Genomic DNA, 19,781 nt, shown 5'->3' on the forward strand with positions numbered 1-19,781 from the left:
GAGGCATAGCATGCATAACTTTTTTTTTTTTTTTTTTTTTTGGTAGATTTTTGCTAACCCAACAAGGTTTTGACGAGACACTCACATCAAAATGGTCATACCCTTGTGTGCATTTTCTACCACTTATATCCTCAAGATGTTAAGTATTGACTTGTTACATTAACTCACATTTTCTACTTAGACTATTAGTTTTGTCTCGTTAAGATTTACCATGGTCGGGTTTTGGTGAAACTTAAATTTTATAGGTCCGGTGTAGAGATACTAGGGTTAAAAGAAATTTCCAAATCTGAAATCAGGATAAGGGAGGGATCGACGTCCAAACCCTCATGAATAATGTTTTTTATTTGAGGGAAAAATTAATAAAATTAATAATAATTATTGTAGAAGTGTAAAAAATGTAAAAAAAATATACAATCACTCATAGTGACAATCTTTATAGCTTTCATGAAGGGGTCAACTTCGAAATCCAACACTATAATCCATAAACCTTAAATTTATATTTAATCGTCGATTGTCATTTACGCTTTATTCTTCTTACTGAATTTCATTTTTAAAATTTTCTTTTTTGAAAACATGATCATCTGGCGGATGTAAGAAAATGAACGGTTCATATTTTTGATATCACGTTTCGATATTTATGGTTAACTGAAATATGAGTCGATGTCATATAGTTTGTAGGAACTTTATAAACATCAAACAATAATTTCACTAATCGTAAAACTCTGAATATAATATCAACAATCCAAACTGTTTATCTTCTTGCATCCTCTAATAGATCATGTTTTCAAAAAAGAAAATGTAACATCCCACATCACCTAGGGGAGTGGATTCTTTAAGCCTTATATGTATATTCTCATCTCTACCTAGCACGAGACATTTTGGGAGGTCACTGGCTTCGGGTTCCATCGAAACTCCGAAGTTAAGCTAGTTCGCGCGAGAGCATTCCCAGGATGGGTGATCCATTGGGAAGTTCTCGTGTGAGTTCCCAGAAACAAAACCGTAAGGGTGTGGTCGGGGCCAAAGCGGACAATATCGTGCTACGGCGGAGGTGAGCCTAGGATGTGATGGGGGCCTGAGCCAGGATGTGACAATTTGGTATCAAAGCCAATCCCTGGCTGGAAGTGTGCCAACGAAGACGTCGGGGCCCTAAGGGATGTGGATTGTAACATCTCACATCGCCCAGGGGAGTGGATCCTTTAAGCCTTATATGTATATTCTCATCTCTACCTAGCACGAGGCATTTTGGGAGCTCACTGGCTTCGGGTTTCATCGGAACTCAGAAGTTAAGCGAGTTCGCGTAAGAGCATTCTTAGGATGGGTGACCCACTAGGAAGTTCTCGTGTGAGTTCCCAGAAACAAAACCGTGAGGGTGTGGTCAGGGCCCAAAGCGGACAATATCGTGGTATGGCGGAGGCAAGCCCAAGATGTGGTAGGGGCATGGGCTGGGATGTGACCGAAAATCTGAAAAAGCAAAATTTGATGAGAACAATGAAACGTAAATATAAACAACAATCAACAGTTAAATTTTGATCTATGATTTATATGATTATAGTGGCGAATTTCGAAGTTAAGCTCTTTATGAAAGTTGCAAAACTTGTCATTACGAGCGTTTATATATATTTTTTACACTTCTACTTTAATTAAAAAACTATTAAAGACTTTACTTAAATAATAGCCGTAAGATAAGGAGAGTGGATTCTTTAAGCCTTATATGTATATTCTTATCTCTACCTAGCACGAGGCTTTTTGGGAGGTCACTGGCTTCGGGTTCCATCGAAACTCCGAAGTTAAGCGAGTTCGCGCGAGAGCATTCCTAGAATGGGTGACCCACTGGGAAGTTCTCGTGTGAGTTCCCAGAAACAAAACCGTGAGGGTGTGGTCGACGCCAAAGCGGACAATATCGTGCTACGGCAGAGGCGAGCCTAGGATGTGGTGGGGCCCGAGCAAAGATGTGACAATTTGGTATCAGAGCTAATCCCTGGCTGGAAGTGTGCCAACAAGGACATTGGGCCCCTAAGGGAGGTGGATTGTAACATCTCACATCGCCCAGGGAAGTGGATCCTTTAAGCCTTATATGTATATTCCTATCTCTACCTAGTACGAGGCATTTTGAGAGCTCACTGGCTTCGGGTTCCATCGGAACTCAGAAGTTAAGCGAGTTCGCGTGAAAGCATTCCTAGGATGGGTGACCCACTAGGAAGTTCTCGTGTGAGTTCCCAAAAACAAAACCGTAAGGGTGTAGTCGGGGCCCAAAGCGGGCAATATCGTGCTATGGCGGAGGTGAGCCTAGGATGTGGTGGGGGCATGGGCTGGGATGTGACCGAAAATCTGAAAAAGCAAAATTTGATGAGAACAATGAAATGTAAATGTAAACAACAATTAACGGTTAAATTTTGATCTCTGATTTATATGATTATAGTGGCGAATTTCGAAGTTAAGTTCTTTATGAAAGTTGCAAAGCTTGTCATTACGAGCGTTTATATATTTTTTCTATATTTTTTTACACTTCTACATTAATTAAAAAACTATTAAAGACTTTATTTAAATAACAGCCGTAAGATAAATGAGAGTAAATCTGTACCGTTGGATTCTATTTCATTTATATTATTAGAACTTTTTTGGACAAAAAACCCATTCTCTATTCCAATATTTTTCAATTTTACCATTTGATCAATTTAGGTAAGCGAAAATATACTTAAAAGAAAATTGTGTTTTTATGTTTTGGATGTGACAATACGGTATGTATATATTTATTAGTATTATGTTTTTCATTTGATTATTTATTGGTTTAAAATATATTTTCGTTAACGGATAACGAGTCCGGTTATATTACATGTTAATATTATCGGGTCGATTTCGGATTGGGTCATTTTATCCGTTTATTTTAATAGGTGTTACATAACACTACCCGTTAAGATATTAGATATGACACGAAAACGATACAAACATGAAAAACACGACACGAATGCCAGGTGAACGCAGCCTCCGAGCAGGCGTAGAAGCTGAGACTTGAGCCGCGCCGCGCCCGAGCGCGCGAATGAACCATTCAATGTTAAATTAACGGTTCCCCGAAGCCACACACACTCGTCTCATCTCTCTCTTGCTCGCTCTCCCATGCTCTGTAGGTGTCCGTCTCTCTTCCAACTCCTAAACCCCATCCGATAATACGAAACGCTCCTCCTCTCTCCACATTTAATTGGGTTTTCTTAGGGCAAAATTCCCCATTTTTTTGGGTTTCTTACTGCAACGCAAACCTTGGCAACTCTAATTCTTAGCTTTCTGTTCGAGGCCTAATCACCAGATATTTCAGGTATTGTCCTTTTCTTTTCTTTTTCCTGTTAAGTTACGCCTTCCATTGTCTAGGCTTCCGGATTTCAATTTCAACACGAGGCATATGAATGCCGTTTCTTGTATATTTTATCCCTTTTATTCTTTAATTTTTGATATCGAGTTGGTTCTCACTGCCAATTTGATTCCTAAGTGGGTTTCCAATCGTCAGCGAATTTGTATGGGTGTTTGGGGATTGCGACTTTCATTCATAAGTTGCTGTTGTAGCTTTCAATTTTTAATCTTTTTATGGTATTTCAGTTTTCTTTATTTCAAATGCATGCAATTTTTAATCTTTTCAATTTAACTGTTTGTTTTGTTTTAATTTGGTACAATCCGAGGGTGTTTGATTCGCATTTGAGGGATTAAATTGTTCAGGTAAATGCCATTGAATTTTCCATAAATAAATTGAATTTGGATGTTGACTCTATCTTTATAGTGTAGCTTACTCCCTTGAAGTGCCTTACAATTTACCAAACAAAACAAGTACTCAGTTCAAACTGATAGACTCACTCCAGTCCAGTTAGTTGCATTGATTTTGTTCACCATGTGTTTTGGGTTACAGTTTGAGTTGAGTTATGAGGCATTTTGTAGCCATGGATTATAAATGGTTTGTTATTTGATTTTGATCTCAGGTTGCATTAAAAATGACGACATGTGTTACAGGTAATAATGTATGAAGGTATAATGCTTTGACGGAGCTTCGTTTGACATCTTGTGCCAATGGCGGCTGATCAGCGGAGAAAGCGACTAAATGGTGTTATCATTGCCAGTTGCAATTCCAGGGAGCAACACAAAGCAAAAAAGAAAAATATTGAATTGCTTCAGGATGATTCAAACATAAAACCTCATATTTCTCTTGAGTGGGATGGGAATCAGAACATGGTAGTTGCCAAAAGGTATCAAATTGGCATAAGTAGGAGAACTTTGAGGCCGTTTGTTGATTCCACTTTCAATAGCCACAATACTTTGGCAGATGTTTTTGCTGTTCCTGAGGGAATCTATGATTTGGAAAATTTGGAAGATGTGCTTTCATATGAGGTATCTTTTAATTTATGATTAGCCACAATGGCGTATCTACTTTATGTTGTTGGTGCATCTAATATGCTATTTGTTTAAACAATGATGCAGGTTTGGAATACACATCTGTCTGAGATTGAGAAGAATCACCTTATGCAGTTTCTTCCTAGCGGAGCAGAGGCAGAGGAAGTTGTGCAAGCATTGCTTGCTGGGGGTTGCTTTGACTTTGGAAGGCCTTTTCTTAAATGGCACGTATTGTTATGTTATACTTGTATTGATGCAATCCCTTTCCTCCTCTTTTCCCTTGATTTTGTTTCTTTTATATTTTTAAGACTAAATAAATGTTGCAGTGCTGAATATTGCTTTTTGTAGACTAATCAAAATTTTCCAACACGCTCATGTTTCTTGTAAGAAAATGGGTTTCGTGTGGTTAAGAAAAGTTTGTTACATCAATTGTACTGTTCTGTCTCTTGAGAATAAAATTTGAAACAAGAAACTTTTCTATTGTTTTCTCTTACTATTTTTTTGCAAACACTGTTTCTGTGCATGTACTAGGTATCACTTTTAGATGATTCTAATTTCTAACATGAAAGAAAAGAAAGAAGTTCTTGTAGCATTGTGAGTTTTCAAAAGTAGCTTCTTTGTCATTATTAATTTAAGTCCATAGTGTACCAATGATTTTAACTGAAATACATGCTTTCAGGGGTGCTTCACTTTGCTCAGGTGATTTCCATCCTGATGCCATACTTCGTAGGGAACAATGTCTAAAGAATGATAAGAAAACATTCTACAATGAGTTGCAGATGTATCATAATGAGTACGTGAAGTTTTTCCACTTTTTTGTATAATACATATAATACTGTTTTTGAAAGGCTCTTTTTCGCTAAAACATACCGTCACAATCTTTTTTATTGTTTTGTGGCAGTATGATTGCATATTTACAGAAGTTGAAGGAGAGATGCGCAAGCTGTAAGGATCCTGAACAGGAAATTGTGCAGAATATGTGGAGGTTGATGCTCACTGTGTTTTTTTTTTTTAATCTCATAATTATGAGCTTAATGAATGGCAAACCTTCCCTTTGATGCTCATCCGAGTACCATTTAATAAGGAGGAGAAATTCTTCTTCAAATTGTGTTTTTCCTTTCATTGAGTCATTTGTTCAGACTGCTTGAAGCCCTTGGGTGATATTCTCATGGGTTATACTTTATGCAGGTTAAGAAATGATGTTGAGAAACAAATTTTTTCACATGCAAATGAATCCAGATCGCATGATCTTGAGGAAAATGCCATAATTACATCTGAATCTTGTTCTTGGGAGAAAGCATGCAGTAGTGATAACCAGATTTCCTCAGTGAACAAAGGAGGAGATTTTCGGAACAGGTAGTTCAGCTTTCCACGTTTAGTCATACCAGAGTGCCTATGTGCTCCAGGTTCATTTTAGTTTTCTTAAATTATAAACATACCTGGCTATGTCTACTTACCGTATGTTTAGTTGACACTTCTATGATGATTTTGTTACATTTATCTATCAATTTACTTTGGATGGCATTAGATCTATACAAGCGCAATATCTACAGTAGGTAGAAATTTACTTTGGACGGCGTGAGATCTATGAGTTTCTATTGTGTCAGGATCCGTGAGAAAGGCTTCCTAAAGGACAAAGGTAGAAATTTATTGGTTACACCAGATGGGGCACATAATGCGGGAGGAAGATCCAAAAAAGGAGACAATCTACACAAGCGCAATAACTACAGTAGCGATGGTGCTAAATACATGTCATATGTTAAGGTTGGTGTTCATTTGGTAATTCTGAAACAAGAAAATTTTGAGATGGATTATGTAAGCCTGGGTAACCTAATCAGTCACCTCTCAGGCTTGGGTTTTAGGATCAGTGTTCTCGTGTTAAACTTCAATGGCCAGAGACACCTTAATGGCTTCTGAGCAGAGACTCAGAATTGTCCTAATTTTCTCATTAAGTAGGACAAATAAGTCAAATCAACTAGAAAAAAGTTCTTTCACAATATTCCGGTGTTAGGATTTGAACACAATTATGTTTGGAAGTCAGTGCCTTTCAGTTGTTTATTTTAATGGGTTTTAATTTTACGTAACTGATGCCAACTAGCAGATATTTACATCCTTAATTTTTTTCTATATTTTTTGAGAAAGCAGATATTTACACCCTTAAACCAACATATAGACGAGACACTCCTCTCTCTATGTCTCTCTCTCTACACACAGAGCCATCTTTTTGCTGTATACTTGTTCCTTTGGGTCATGATATTGAACATTCTAATTTTAGTGAGGCTCTTGCTGAATGTGCGCTTTAACTATTTCAGATTAGCAAGAAGCAGTACGAAATTGTTAAGAGACTGAAGCAGTCTGGCAAAAGCATTCAGTCCAGGTCTCTCAACCGGATATTAGGTAACCTTGATAGCTTTGATGTACAACCATATGAAGTCTTTTTGGAAGAAGAACAGAAGAAGTTGCATCAGCACTGGTTAGTGTCGTGTGAAATATATATTTTAATTCTTTGGAGAAACATTTCATTGTCTGCCTCCTCAAAATATAGTCTTGTTGATACAGGTTGCAATTGGCTATTAAAGATATCCCGGCAGCTTATGCAAACTGGATCGAAATGCATTTACAGAGACTGCAAATGACAAACTCTTTGGAGAAGGACATGAAAAGGAGGCTAAAGCCCCTGATAGAGGTTTTGATTCTGCCTTTATCTCCCCTCCTTTTTTTTTTTTCCCCTGGTTGAGCCGATGTATTTTTATCAGCCTGGTTGGTAGCCATCCATTTCTTAATGAACCAGAGTCTCTATTGTTGTATGATATTTTATGGCCTTGTTTGTGATGGGATGTTCAGGATGACGAAGGTGATCACAACCTTGAAAGCGTGCTTCAAGATAAGATAGCTATTGAAGCAACAAAGCGTCAATCTCCCATGGAAGATGATGAAAGGTCTGTACCCAGTTTCCCACAGGGTGATGAGTACAACCCCACAGACATGGAAGAAGACAATTCTCGAGAGAAGCTTACTGGCGGTCATGAGTGCAACCCCGCAGATATAGATTTATATGAACATTTCAGTACAGAGTCAGATAATGATTCAGAAAAGCATATCATTATAGAATCGGATCATTCTCCTCCAAATGTACCTGATTACGCAGAGTATCTGAATACTGCAGATACTGCGGTAAGTCAGGGAGCACAATTATGTGCTAGTGGAGATGCCTGGAAGGCAGTTAATGTGCCACATTCTTACTTTGATTCTACCACAAGTCATGCATATTCATCTGCCAGTGAATTATCGCTCGCACATCTACAAGTTAATGAAGTTCAACAGACACACTTAGTTGCTATGGAGTCTGACTTGCCTGTAGGAGACAGTGGGAAAGATTTATTGCACATACAATCGGAGAATGGTTCCTTCAGTTCTTACCAAAACCAAGATCGAAATGAATTGCTTCAATCTCTCTTTAAGGGCCAGAGCATGCTATCTTACAATACTGAGAAGAAACAGACAGGGTTGGATTTCTGGACACCAGCCAATGTGTTTATGGGTCGGTTTCCAGTGCATTTTGAAGAGCAGCAACACCAGTCACTGCCTCTGGAGCAAGGGCAGAAGAGAGAGAGCGAGGTTTACATGCAACCAAGATTATCTGAGAACGTTTACTCTGATGGAGGTGGATATTTAAATTCGAGGCCGGAACATCCGGCTGCAGTCGATGTGCAGGATTGGGCTGTCAATAGTGTTCGCATGCCAAGACCTCTACAGTCTCACTTAAATGGTGGAGAAATGTTGAGTCATAATTGGTTTTCTGGTGAGCATCAAGTGCATGGTGGATGGTCGGTGTCAGGTGGTACTAGTGTCACGAGTCAGACCATTGGGAATGGAACGAATGCAGATCAAAGCTTATTCAGTGTTCTATCCCATTGTAACCAATTGCGATCAAGTAGCCCTTATCAGCACGTGGCCTCCACCGAGCAGTTTTTTTCCTCTAGGAGCTATGGAACTGTGGGTGGGGCCACTCCGAGGATCGGAAATGTTGTACCACAAGCAGGTCATGAACTGGATTACTTGGGTGGGCGGGAAGCGGCCACTCCCATGATGCATGATGATATCCAATGGATGAATTTACCGCATCAGAACTCTGGTTTACGTGATCCTATGGGGAAACCATTCTTGAGGTCGTGGAACCCGTAAGACAATTTTCTAGCATGGTAACGTAAACGGGAAATGTGAGTTGACAAGTGAGGGTGAGAGTAGATGGAAGTGCAGAGTTGGAGATAGGTTTTTGTACATACCTATACAAGGGCCAACTCAGCATCATGTATATATAATATGTTAGATGGGGCAGAGGCAGATAGCAGCAGGCAGGGGTAGGGGGAGACCTGGGATTATTGGACAGTTCCAGGCATCTCTAATTTGTCTGTTAGATAGTTGGGATTATTTTTTCGTCTTATTCTCTGTTTCTGGAGAAATATCGTTGAATAGTATTTGGAGGGTTTTAAAGTTTTCTGTAGAGGCAAATGCTTTTTAGAATAATCAAGGCTCTCTCTCTCTCTCTCTCTCTATCTCTCTCTCTCTCTCTTGAATACTAGCATATCGTGGTTTTGGTTGTTGGCTGGCATTTCCAAACTCTCTTCCTCTCATGAAATGTTGAACGCTTTTACCATTATCGTCTTTCGAGGTTAGTGTTTCAGCGTTTCTGTTTGAGTATGCCCCGTCACCATTATCATCCACTGAGATGATCAAACACGAGTCTCGTAGCCTCGTAGGTAGGTGGTGCTTTCTGGGGTGACGCTGTTTATAACACCAGCAGCAACCTTATTTTACAGAAAGACTACCTTATTTTACAGAAAGACTTGAGGAGGTGTAGACGGGTCCGTATGAATTGAATTAGAGGATTGATTCCCCGCGGACGCCTAATGATTTTATTTGCTAATTTTACTATAACAAAAAACGTCATCATGAATTCCAATTCCAAACAAAAAAAAAAAGGTCTATGTGAATTGAAACATAAACAGACAAAATGAAAGACAATTGTGACGAGAAAGATGGAATTTTTTTTGTTTTTATTGTTTGGAGAGAACACGAAACATGCCGGAAAAAAAAGAGTCAGCATGCATATGTTAGCACAGCACCTAAATCCAGTGACTCCATGCTGAAAATTAACAACCCCCTCCAAACAAACAAAAAAGAGTCGAAAAAATAAACCTGCATTAACCTCAAAATTATGCGTATTTATTTATTTATCTTTGTGGTTTGAAAATTGCAGTTATAAGTTATGATTTTATTAAAAGTGTAGGGCCGCTAGATACAAGAAGAGAAGAGGATAAAGCGGAGGTGGAGCAGAAGAGAGGAGAGATACTAAAAGAACGGGGATCCCCCAGAATCCCAGATCAGACTTGAGACTTTAAAGACACACTATTGTAGGAAGGGAAATGTTTACAGGGTCGTCAGTCGTCAATGAGGAGAAAAATGTGGCGGCTGTTACACTTGGATTTCTAATATCGTCCCTACCTACTCCTTTTCTCTTCCCTTCCCTTCCCTTAAATGCATGCATTGAATTAGTTAGGCTAAGACTTACACGTACAGAGCTACATACAAGACTTCCATTGTTTGCAAATACAACTGAGTTGAATTAATCTCAAAGCCAACGGCCCAACAAGAAGAGGAAATACAAAATCAAAATGGGGAAGAATGAGGTGATTCGGTTAGAGCGTGAATCCGCCATTCAAGTTCTCAAGCCCAAACTCATCATGACCTTGGCTAACCTCATCGGTTTGTACTTTGTACTTGTAATCATCTAATCATGCCATTGCCATTGTCTGTCTTCATAGTTTTGCTAACTGGATCGAACCTGGTTCTCAAATATTCTCTAGAGGAAAGTTCTGATCGTGCTGAGTTTCTCAAGCTCTGCAAGAGAGTCGAGTACACAATTCGGGCTTGGTATCTTCTTCAATTTGAGGATTTGATGGTATGCATATGCGAAAATATGCTATGCTGCGGATCATCTTTTCACCTTTTTCCAGATATTATTTAGGCATTTCAATTATTCATTTATTTCCGATATCTTATTAAGTTTTGTTTGACATAGAATATTTGTCTATTCTATAAACACAGCAACTATACTCCCTGTTTGATCCTGTCCACGGGAGTCAGAAATTGGAGCAGCAGAAGCTTTCTCCTCAAGAAGTTGATGTACTTGAACAGAACTTCCTCAAGTACTTGTTTCAGGTTCTATTCTATGGCTGCTTCCCCTTCTTCTTCTTGTTTTCATTTCTATACACCCGCCGCCCCATACAACTAAAATAAACAAGAGAAAAAGAAACAGGAAATCTTCATTTCTATACTCCTTTTAGTTTTGATATGATACAGGTGATGGAAAAGAGTAATTTCAAGATTGCAACTAACGAAGAAGTTGAGGTTGCACAGTCGGGGCAGTATCTTCTAAATCTTCCCATCGTTGTTGATGAATCTAAGGTTTGTATCGTACTCATCAAAATGTATTCCCTCCGTCACTAGTTTCAGTTCAGCAATATTGCTTCAGTGGAACTTTGGTTTTTATGGGATGCGATCCTCACGTTTGCTTGCTGATCCCAATATGTTATATAGCTTGACAATAAACTTTTGAGGAAATACTTTGACACGCATCCTTGCCCAAACATTCCAGATTTTGCTGATAAGGTATTTTCAAATACTGCAAACAAACTTCTGCAAGTTTCAAATCCCTTCCTAAAATTCGAGTGGGTGTTTATATACATCCTCATTTGATGTTGTCTTGCTTCAGTACGTCATCTTCCGACGCGGCATTGGGCTTGATAAGACGGCAGATTACTTTATCATGGAGAAAGTGGACATTATCATTGCACGTTGCTGGAAATATCTTTTACGACTAACCAAGTAAGTTGCTTGTTTGCTTTAAATTTTGCCTGTTGTCTGTCATTCTTCTAAATTTCTGGATGGAATATTCGTATTTGTAGCTTGGAAACTAGTTATGATTAATAATCTTAATCTAACATACTTGAACAACTTCAAGTCACTTGACCAAGTATAAATTCGAAACGTCATTGTGCAGATAGAATCTTGTTGATTATTTTGTTCTTGCAGGATGGACAAGTTCTTTTCGAAAAAGAAAAAGGCACAGCGCAAGAAGAAGAATATTAACCTCCTTGACGAAGAGGACTTGTTTGTTGAACGAATCCGTCTTGAAAAAATGGAACTGAGGTTGACTTTTATACATGCCTTCTTCCCTTCATTTGGCAAAATACAACAGCAGCTACAATGTTTTTAACAAAAAAAAAAAAAAAAATGATTCCATGTGCATTCGACATGGATATACAAATAACTGGAGACGTTTCCTTTAACTTTCCTGCAAGCATGCCTTCGTTTCAATCTGATGTTGATTATCTCCACTTCATGACAAATATATGCTGTGTGTCCTTCAGCATTCAAAATTTGCTGTGCAAGAACACAATCCAAGAGCCAACTTTTGATAGGATTATTGTTGTTTACAGGTACTGCTTTTCTTTTTTATGAACTATCTTCTTTTGCATAAACTTTTTCGAAAGGACCTTGAAAAAGTAATTTATTGACAAGAAGAATTATGACTTTTCAGGCGAGCAAGTACCGAAGATAATGCAGAGCGGGGAATATATGTTAAACATTTCAAAAACATTCCAATGGCTGATATGGAGATTGTTCTTGTGAGTCTCTCTCTCTCTCTCTTCAAAAGATGACCCGAGTATATAAATTGAAACCTTTGGCCTTTTCACAGCCTGAGAAGAAGAACCCGGGATTAACTCCAATGGATTGGCTCACGTTCGTTGGCTCTGCTGTAGTAGGGCTGGTCAGTTTCTTGATAGCAGCAATAAAGTTTGTGTTGGTGCACTGTAATCTTGTCATTTTTTTTAATCTTGTGAAAATACAGCTTAATCCTAATCACCATGTGTTGGTTTACTGCAGGTTGCAGTTGTTACTTCGATCGAAATGCCTAAAATTGATGTTTGGGTCATGTTTGCGATTATTTCCACTGTGATTGGTTACTTTGCTAAGACATACTTCAGGTTAATTCTGTTGTTCTAATATTCATATTTCCTCAAATTGGTTGCTTGGGTTGGCACGTTTTCTTTCAATTCCAATAATATGCATCCGCATGACCATACGTGTAGTTATCAGCAGAACTTGGCTCAGTATCAGAACTTGATAACACAGTCCATGTACGAAAAACAATTGGATAGCGGACGGGGTACTCTCCTTCACTTGTGCGATGATGTGATCCAACAGGAAGTAAGCCGCTACTTTCGGATGAATTTTGGTTGGACATTAATGTTTTTTTTTCATTGGTGCAGTAACAAATTCTTGTTGAATGTATTTGCAGGTGAAGGAGGTGATAATTGCTTTTTACATATTAATGGAACAAGGGAAAGCTACCGCACTAGTATGATATATCTCCTCCTGGATCTCTTCCTATCATAATAATATTGCAACAAATATGTAATATGCAGAAGTAACACTGCTGTAGTAGTAAAGGTGAATTGAAGTCTAATATATATGTATGTGTTGTAGGATCTGGATAAGTGGTGTGAGGAACTGATCAAAGAACAGTTTAACGACGACTGTAATTTTGATGTGGACGATGCAGTTCAGAAGTTGGAGAAATTGGGAATTGTAACTCGGGTAAGGCTTATGATGAAACATTAGTACTATTACTGACTCGTTCTAATTAATTACGTATGGCTATGAATGAATTAGGATACCCTTGGACGATATAACTGCGTAGGGCTGAAACGTGCGAACGAGATCATTGGCACCACCACAGAGGAGGTTGTTCTTAAGGCAAAACAAGACTTCACGGCCAATGCTTGATATTTTGTGCTGCAGACAACTCAAAACTCATATGTGTTTGTCATTTTTAACTCCATTAAATTTGTTTCCTTGTTTGGAATTCCTAGTCACAGTTTGTTAATAATAAATGGGATACTGTCCTAGATCATCATTTCTTTTCTTTAAAATACTTTTTGGTTCAAGTAAAAACTAAATATAGAAGGCATGTTGAGAGGTGGTGTTAATAATAATATTGCAAATATTCCAAGCAAGCAACCACTTGACAGAACATGACAAGCTTTGATTGTAAGTTGATCTTGAGATTAGAGTGGACTTTACTTTGAGAAAGATCAAGTCATCAATTCACAAATATTAGACAGTCATTTGGTCACAGCCACAACGAAATTCCCAACATCCTATTTGAATTTCAAGCATTTTCCTGGTGAGGTTTCGGGTACAGTAAGCATTCACATCAACCGGATGACTGCATCAAACTTGACGTTTTCTTCCAATAAACGCTGCGGTGGAGGAGCAGCAGGCAGGCTTGGGTGGAGTTCTCGCTCTGGTCAAAGTAGTTGCATGCTAGGCGAGTGAGGGTGCTGGGCTTGGCGAGGCGAAGCGCCCCTTGGACGCACTCTCAGTTGGACTGAAGCACTTGCCCCAACAGAAGCTGCTGCTGCCTCTGACTGGTGGTGGCGCGAATTGTCGTCGTCCTCCTGCAGCTGCAGCTGATCATGGTCATGGAGCTGAACCTTGGACCAAATCTCATTGTAGGATTGGCTTCGGACGGCGCGGGTGTACTCGTGGATGAGAATGGTGGAGGGCGACGCCTCCGAGCTCGTTGCTCCTGAAATTGTCCACCAAATCGAATTCATTTACCAAATTGTTAAAATTGCACTGAGAAAGCGAATGGCAAAGCCGGAGCAGTACCTTGCGATGGGGGAGGTGGATGAGGATGAATACTGCCATTGGGAGGTGCTGTAGGTGATGAGAAGGAGGAGGGCAACTACAACGACGACGACGATTTCGGAGAGACATTTGCATTTGCAGCATCCTCTCCTCTCCTATCCTTTCCACTCTATTACAATAATATTTAGAGAGTACGAAATGAAAGGAATCGCAATTTCTAATTCAGTCACTCATAAGTCTCTCATGACGGTCTTACACATACATGACTACGCTTTTGTCTCTTCCAAAATTAAATGCCAAACCAAAACAACTCCATCGAAATTCCAATTTATATTAACAACACTTCCTTACATTTTTATCAAAACACCCCTTCTTTCTTTATACACTTATCAAACACCACCTGATATATCTCCTCTCCACTTCTCTTCCCTTCTTTTCTCTTCTCTTCTTCTTTCATGTTTCACCAAGTAAAGGAAACCAAAAAAAGTAAAACAATTTCCTTTTTCTTTTCAAAGACGAACAATAAAAAAAAAAAAACTATTTCACAAATATCACACACTGAAAATTTTGGGGTATGCGATGCCGTCTTTTATTTTGTTGCTTTAAATAACTGACTTCCCGGGATCACCGTAGAGGTTCCTTCCCCCATGATTGTTGTCAAGCTCATCTCTTTCTCAACTATCCGGTCCAGCTCCATTACCACATGGCTCATGCCCGGTCGCCTCTCACTTGAAGCTTCCACACATCGCATTATCAACTGTATCAACCCTTCCATAGCTTCTCCTGTGAAGCTATTCCCCAACCTCTCATCGATGATGCACGATACATTGCTGCCCTCTTGAATATTTTGCACCTTTATACAAGACCCAACAACAATAATAGACAACTTTAGTTTAAGATTTTCACACGTTAACAAGAAATTACCAACGCATTCAAGATTCAACAGTGATGTTGGCAAGTTGTAGCAATTAAACTTTTAACTATCATATTATAAACAGTAACATTCACCGCGGCAAGTTTTTACTTTTTAGTGTACCATCCCCGGTCCTTCAAGAATGATCTAGAGAAGAGAAACTAATATAAGCAAACATTTGAATGCACATATAGGATGACATGACTAATGCATTCCAACATTGTACCAACATTTGCAATGAGACAAGCACATACCCATTCAACCATGTTCTGGGTTGAGTCAGAAGATGCAAAATCTCTAGCCTCTCGCCCACTCACTAACTCCAGAAGGAATACACCAAAACTATATACGTCACTTTTTTCTGAAAATCGTCTGAACTCTCTGACCCTGCAAAATCAAACGGAAATTTGACTAAGAATGATAACTATTCTCAGCAGTCACTTGAAGGTTATATGAAACATCGAGAACCAAAAGAGCAATAACCTTCGACACCCCCCTCCCCCAACCTTATCCAACAAAAAGAGAAACAAAAACAAAAACAAAGAGAGAGGGAGAAACTATTACTCTGGAGCAAGGAACATCTCATCAGCAGTCACTTGAGAAGACGAGCCTGCAATATCAACTCTTCCCAGGAAATTGCGAATTCCTGCATCTGCAACCTTAGCTATGAAGTTTTCATCTACGAGAACATTGGCTGTCTTAAAATCCTTGTGCACCAGACGGGGACTCAGAGAGTGAAGATGAGCCAAACCTGCAACCAGAGCAGGTGAATGAGTGCTGACAAATAGGAGAGCGTTGCTTCCAGACTTCTCACAAAAAGAAGCTGGAACTTTGAAACAACTGAAAGTCTTACAGTTGCTGACAAAAGAATTTGAGGGACCAATACTCATATTCGGATATTTTGTCTAAAGAGATGAAAACCTGATACCAGGAAAGCCACAAATGCTCACTGATTTTGCAGATGATCACCTTTAGCGGCCCCTTGAGCTATTGTTAGACGATTCTTGAATTCTAGCTTTTCACGTGAATGCTGACCAGTGCCTGCAAAAAAAAATTGAAAAACTCCGTATGCTCAAATTTAGGCATTATAGATGCAACAATTGCAAAAACAAAAGGGTATAATTTTGACTCAAGAATTAAAAAATGGGGGCTGGATAGAGAGTTACCGTACAAGTGACTGGAAACACTTCCACTATGAATGTACTCGTACACAAGAAACTGTAGATTATTTTCTTGGCAGTAACCCAAAAGAGTAACAATATTCCGATGCTGAATAGCCGAGAGATAGTGTACCTGATATAATATTCAGTCCAGTTAGATCAACCATGATACAATGTTCAATGCAAAAACACAAATAGGAATTCAAAGAGAGAAAAAACTAAAGCATATACCAGTCCATCCAAGTTGGTAAGGAAGAAAAATGAAGCTTCAAAAGAAAAATCTCATTCAAATTTTACGACTTGTACTAGGAGTTTTTTTTTCTTATGTTTTTGTTCAAACAGCATATAGTAGTCACTTTTCAAATATATATATGTAAGTCAATGCAAACCCCTGACACTTTAAAACAAACTCAAAATCATATATAATACTCGAATGCCATTAAAGAAGAAAACCGTAATCCATCAAGAGACCTTGTAAGGTTAGGACAGCGATCATTACCTCATTGATAAATTCCTGACTAGCTGTTCCAGGTCGCTTTTTGATGGCTACGAGCATCCCATCCTGGAGAAATCCCATATACACCTCCCCAAATTTCCCTTGCCCAATCAAATTTTTGTCACTGAAATTTTTGGTGGCCAGAGACAGTTCTTCCATCTGAAAACGCCTTGTTTCTCGCATTGACAACTCAACCCCACCATGTCTTCCCACTGCGAGTTATCAAAACAGATAATCAAAAGGTTGTTCTTTACACTACACTAAGTGTGTTTCCCCTAGGAAGAAAATATATATGACATAAGACTGATGAGAATCACCTTGAACAGAAGGATCAGAAGAACCCGTTTCAGAAGTTCTTGAAACACTCCTATTGCGAAATATACAGAACCATATGAGTAAGATACTTATCCCCACCAAAGCCACGGCTCCTGCAGCACCTCCAAATATTGCTGCAAGAGACGCTGACATTTGGTATGGGAACCACTTCAACTATGCGGGGTAGTATTGTTGTAAAACGAATTATCATACATTGAACCTGGAATACAGAGGATACAAAAAGTAGAAGATGATAATCTACAGAAGGTGTCCATAGAAAGCAAGTGAATTTAAATCCATCAGATCTATCTATTTCTTTTCAATTCCTGTATCCTTATCATTGGTCCACAATTAGATATCTAGAAAACAAGTTGGGCAGCAAGTTGTGAGACCAGGATTGAGAATCAAGGGTGCCAGGCAAAAGCAGTCTTTTGGAAAAAGCAAATCAGACTTGAAAGTTGGAAACTTTAAATCATTAGAAATCAAAGTCAGAGCCTTTAAAATGCCAACTGAGTAGCAGTATATCAATAAGGCCATATAAACAATTTATTTGATTTAAATGCAGATGAACACAAACAGAAATGGTAGTAACAAGATATACCTGTAGTCCCAGTCCCAGAGAAGGAAGGCAGCCGGATGTCTAAAAACTCGAACTTCATTTGCCAATACAACAACAACAACAAAGGCAATTGCCACCCAAATCCAATTGAAATTTCATGGCATAAAAAGTTGCAGGCAGGATGTATAATTACAGTAAGAAAAGAGGCACGTTTGAATGAAGGAATGAATGAATGGAAGAATATGCAGGTGGAAATCAAAATGTAAAGAGAAGAGGAGAAGAGACGGCAAGCGGAGAAGCATCAATTCGGGTTGTAATTTGGATATTAAAGGGAAATGCAATCAAACATTCAAATATCAATATCATCGTTGGATACAGACAATGGCGACAGAAAGTGACCTTGCGCCGACAACACTTGTACTGCTACTTCTCCCTCACTCCCTCTACCAAACCACCCAAATTCAACTTGATCAGTACAAACTCATCGTATACTAACATAACAAACCAAATTAAATACAAATTATATTCTCTCTCTCTCCCTTGAATTTTGATGATGATGGATGTATAATTATAGTTGTAGACTCTAGTTCAATCAATCAAAGAGACCGACAGAAAACCCACCCCACCCCAGGCAATTGCAATCAACCCACCAAACGTTTATTCCCGAGCACCAAAACAATACAATAAAGGCATATGGATCAAGTATGAACCAGAATAAGAGAGAGACAGACAGAGTGCGTGTCAGTCAGTCTCTGTGTATTTATATTCTATCTTTCTTTTTTTTCAAAAAGGAAAAAATAATAATTGAATTTAGTGTTTTTTTCTTTTTTTCTTTTTTGTGTGGGCTGTAAAGCAGAATAAATATAAGTTGTCTGCTAATGCAACTATGCAAGTTGGGAACTCTGAGAGGGAGGGGTCTTGTTTTGTGTCGTGTACAGCAGATACCAATACAGGACATCTTTGGCTGGCTCCAAGTCTAAACACATCTCTTCAAATTACATTACAGTACTTTACACCACTGGTGGGACTAGCGGCACAACAAAAAAACTGTACTCCTGCGTTAAGCTCGCCATTTTATCCAAGTCAATTACACACTACAACGACTTAAAAAAATTAAACACGTAATAATGCACAATTAACCTAAAAACTTGATTGCACAAAAAAATATAGAAAGACGAGAACAATACAAGCCCAGCTTGACAGCAAATTTTAGACACATATACATTAGTGTAATACGTATACTCATATATATCTCTTTTTCTGTTTTTGTGTATAAAAGCATTCAACAAAGAATATAAAAAGAGACGGAGAGAGAGAGAGAGACAGAGAGAGAGAGAGATGGGAGTTGGGCCGCCCAGCTATCAGCTATGTTGACATGGCTCCTACTGAGCAATTAAATAAGACATTAAACTATTGACTAAATGCATATATTATATACAAACCATAATAAGCAAAGTGACCTCTACGGCGCTCTCACTCTCTCTCTCCTGCCTTTTTCACCATTGGTTCTTTAAATCCTTTTGCTCATGTCATGTAATAAGCTCGTTGAAAGGATTCTTATTCCTCCTCTTATCATATTATTACCACCACCACGATGATGATTGATGATTGCTAACAAATAATAATAACAACAATATTTAAAAACCAGGCAGAGTTGTTTGCATGAGAAACTAACATGTTTCATTGTTTCTTTTTTCTTGGCTCTTGAACAAACAACCAAAACAAAAAAAATTCGGCGCTTTTGGATTTTATAGTATGAATCTGATGAGTATGATTGGAATGTAACTTGTTTAATAACATCCACGACTGCAAATGTTATGCGACACCAAAGCAAAGCGGGAAGAATGATATTAGATAAATAATGATGATATGTACCAAACAGAAAAAAACCTAACTAGTTATTAATGTAAACGTCTAAAATTATTTGGGTGTTCAATAATTTCCTACTAATTGCAACCATTGAGTTTATTTTATTTTTTTATTTTGGTATTTCTTTCTCGTGTTTCTCATAATTATACTAATATTTGTATATTTAAATTTGACTTCTCTTCTAACGTTATGAAAAGAAATACCACTAAAAGCTCATTAAAATTTGATTCAAACATATTTTACTGTGCAGCAGCAGTTTGCGGAGAATTGAACAACATAGATTCAATGATCAATGTTCCACTCCGTTCCACATATGATCGAATTCAACTATGGAGGTTGCAGAGCCATATAAAATTTGGGGAGAAATTTAATGTGAAA

The 19,781-nt window shown here is 38.4% G+C and overlaps 3 protein-coding genes across 5 annotated transcripts; 2 read left to right on the plus strand and 1 right to left on the minus strand.

The window, feature by feature from the left end:
- The first annotated feature begins 3,065 nt into the window (after positions 1 to 3,065).
- LOC137707689 (uncharacterized) lies at positions 3,066 to 8,925 on the plus strand. Of its 2 annotated transcripts, none has more exons than XM_068446592.1 (10): positions 3,066 to 3,310; positions 3,963 to 4,368; positions 4,459 to 4,595; positions 5,051 to 5,164; positions 5,273 to 5,356; positions 5,560 to 5,727; positions 5,979 to 6,135; positions 6,684 to 6,844; positions 6,931 to 7,057; positions 7,216 to 8,925. In XM_068446592.1, the coding sequence occupies exons 2-10, from the start codon at positions 4,051 to 4,053 to the stop codon at positions 8,554 to 8,556; spliced, it is 2,607 nt and encodes an 868-aa protein (XP_068302693.1). In that variant the 5' UTR covers positions 3,066 to 3,310; positions 3,963 to 4,050; the 3' UTR covers positions 8,557 to 8,925. The 2 variants fall into 2 exon arrangements, with proteins under 2 accessions (XP_068302693.1, XP_068302695.1); XM_068446594.1 differs by having other exon boundaries at positions 3,994 to 4,368.
- Positions 8,926 to 10,046: 1,121 nt separating this feature from the next.
- LOC137709313 (uncharacterized) lies at positions 10,047 to 13,427 on the plus strand. The gene is made up of 15 exons (XM_068448398.1): positions 10,047 to 10,137; positions 10,239 to 10,333; positions 10,480 to 10,593; positions 10,735 to 10,839; positions 10,972 to 11,043; positions 11,147 to 11,259; positions 11,467 to 11,583; positions 11,805 to 11,873; positions 11,975 to 12,062; positions 12,134 to 12,205; positions 12,322 to 12,422; positions 12,528 to 12,645; positions 12,737 to 12,796; positions 12,925 to 13,035; positions 13,111 to 13,427. Exons 1-15 carry the CDS (start codon positions 10,047 to 10,049, stop codon positions 13,222 to 13,224), a joined length of 1,440 nt encoding a protein of 479 aa, XP_068304499.1. The 3' UTR covers positions 13,225 to 13,427.
- Positions 13,428 to 14,402: 975 nt separating this feature from the next.
- Positions 14,403 to 18,249, minus strand: LOC137707690 (probable serine/threonine-protein kinase PBL28). Of its 2 annotated transcripts, none has more exons than XM_068446596.1 (8): positions 17,577 to 18,249; positions 16,978 to 17,027; positions 16,664 to 16,872; positions 16,171 to 16,297; positions 15,974 to 16,045; positions 15,569 to 15,755; positions 15,259 to 15,391; positions 14,403 to 14,944 (listed from the first exon to the last, which is right to left on the minus strand). In XM_068446596.1, the coding sequence occupies exons 3-8, from the start codon at positions 16,841 to 16,843 to the stop codon at positions 14,681 to 14,683; spliced, it is 963 nt and encodes a 320-aa protein (XP_068302697.1). In that variant the 5' UTR covers positions 16,844 to 16,872; positions 16,978 to 17,027; positions 17,577 to 18,249; the 3' UTR covers positions 14,403 to 14,680. The 2 variants fall into 2 exon arrangements, with proteins under 2 accessions (XP_068302697.1, XP_068302696.1); XM_068446595.1 differs by having other exon boundaries at positions 16,978 to 17,195.
- Positions 18,250 to 19,781: the final 1,532 nt, after the last annotated feature.

The sequence above is a fragment of the Pyrus communis genome, chromosome 11 (genome assembly GCF_963583255.1).
Source record: "Pyrus communis chromosome 11, drPyrComm1.1, whole genome shotgun sequence".
NCBI lineage: Eukaryota > Viridiplantae > Streptophyta > Magnoliopsida > Rosales > Rosaceae > Pyrus > Pyrus communis.

Excerpts from the sequence above, each read along its gene's own strand:
- LOC137707689 (XM_068446592.1), top strand. The coding sequence starts at position 4,051 with ATGGCGGCTGATCAGCGGAGAAAGCGACTAAATGGTGTTATCATTGCC. Across the intron at positions 4,596-5,050 it reads GGAAGGCCTTTTCTTAAATG|GGGTGCTTCACTTTGCTCAG; the intron begins GCACGTATTGTT and ends ACATGCTTTCAG. Across the intron at positions 6,845-6,930 it reads AAGAAGTTGCATCAGCACTG|GTTGCAATTGGCTATTAAAG; the intron begins GTTAGTGTCGTG and ends TTGTTGATACAG.
- LOC137709313 (XM_068448398.1), top strand. The coding sequence starts at position 10,047 with ATGGGGAAGAATGAGGTGATTCGGTTAGAGCGTGAATCCGCCATTCAA. Across the intron at positions 10,138-10,238 it reads GACCTTGGCTAACCTCATCG|AGGAAAGTTCTGATCGTGCT; the intron begins GTTTGTACTTTG and ends AATATTCTCTAG. Across the intron at positions 11,044-11,146 it reads TTCCAGATTTTGCTGATAAG|TACGTCATCTTCCGACGCGG; the intron begins GTATTTTCAAAT and ends GTCTTGCTTCAG.
- LOC137707690 (XM_068446595.1), bottom strand. The coding sequence starts at position 17,128 with ATGTCAGCGTCTCTTGCAGCAATATTTGGAGGTGCTGCAGGAGCCGTG. Across the intron at positions 15,756-15,973 it reads AGCTCAAGGGGCCGCTAAAG|GTTTGGCTCATCTTCACTCT; the intron begins GTGATCATCTGC and ends CTCTGGTTGCAG. Across the intron at positions 14,945-15,258 it reads CCCAGAACATGGTTGAATGG|GTGCAAAATATTCAAGAGGG; the intron begins GTATGTGCTTGT and ends TCTTGTATAAAG.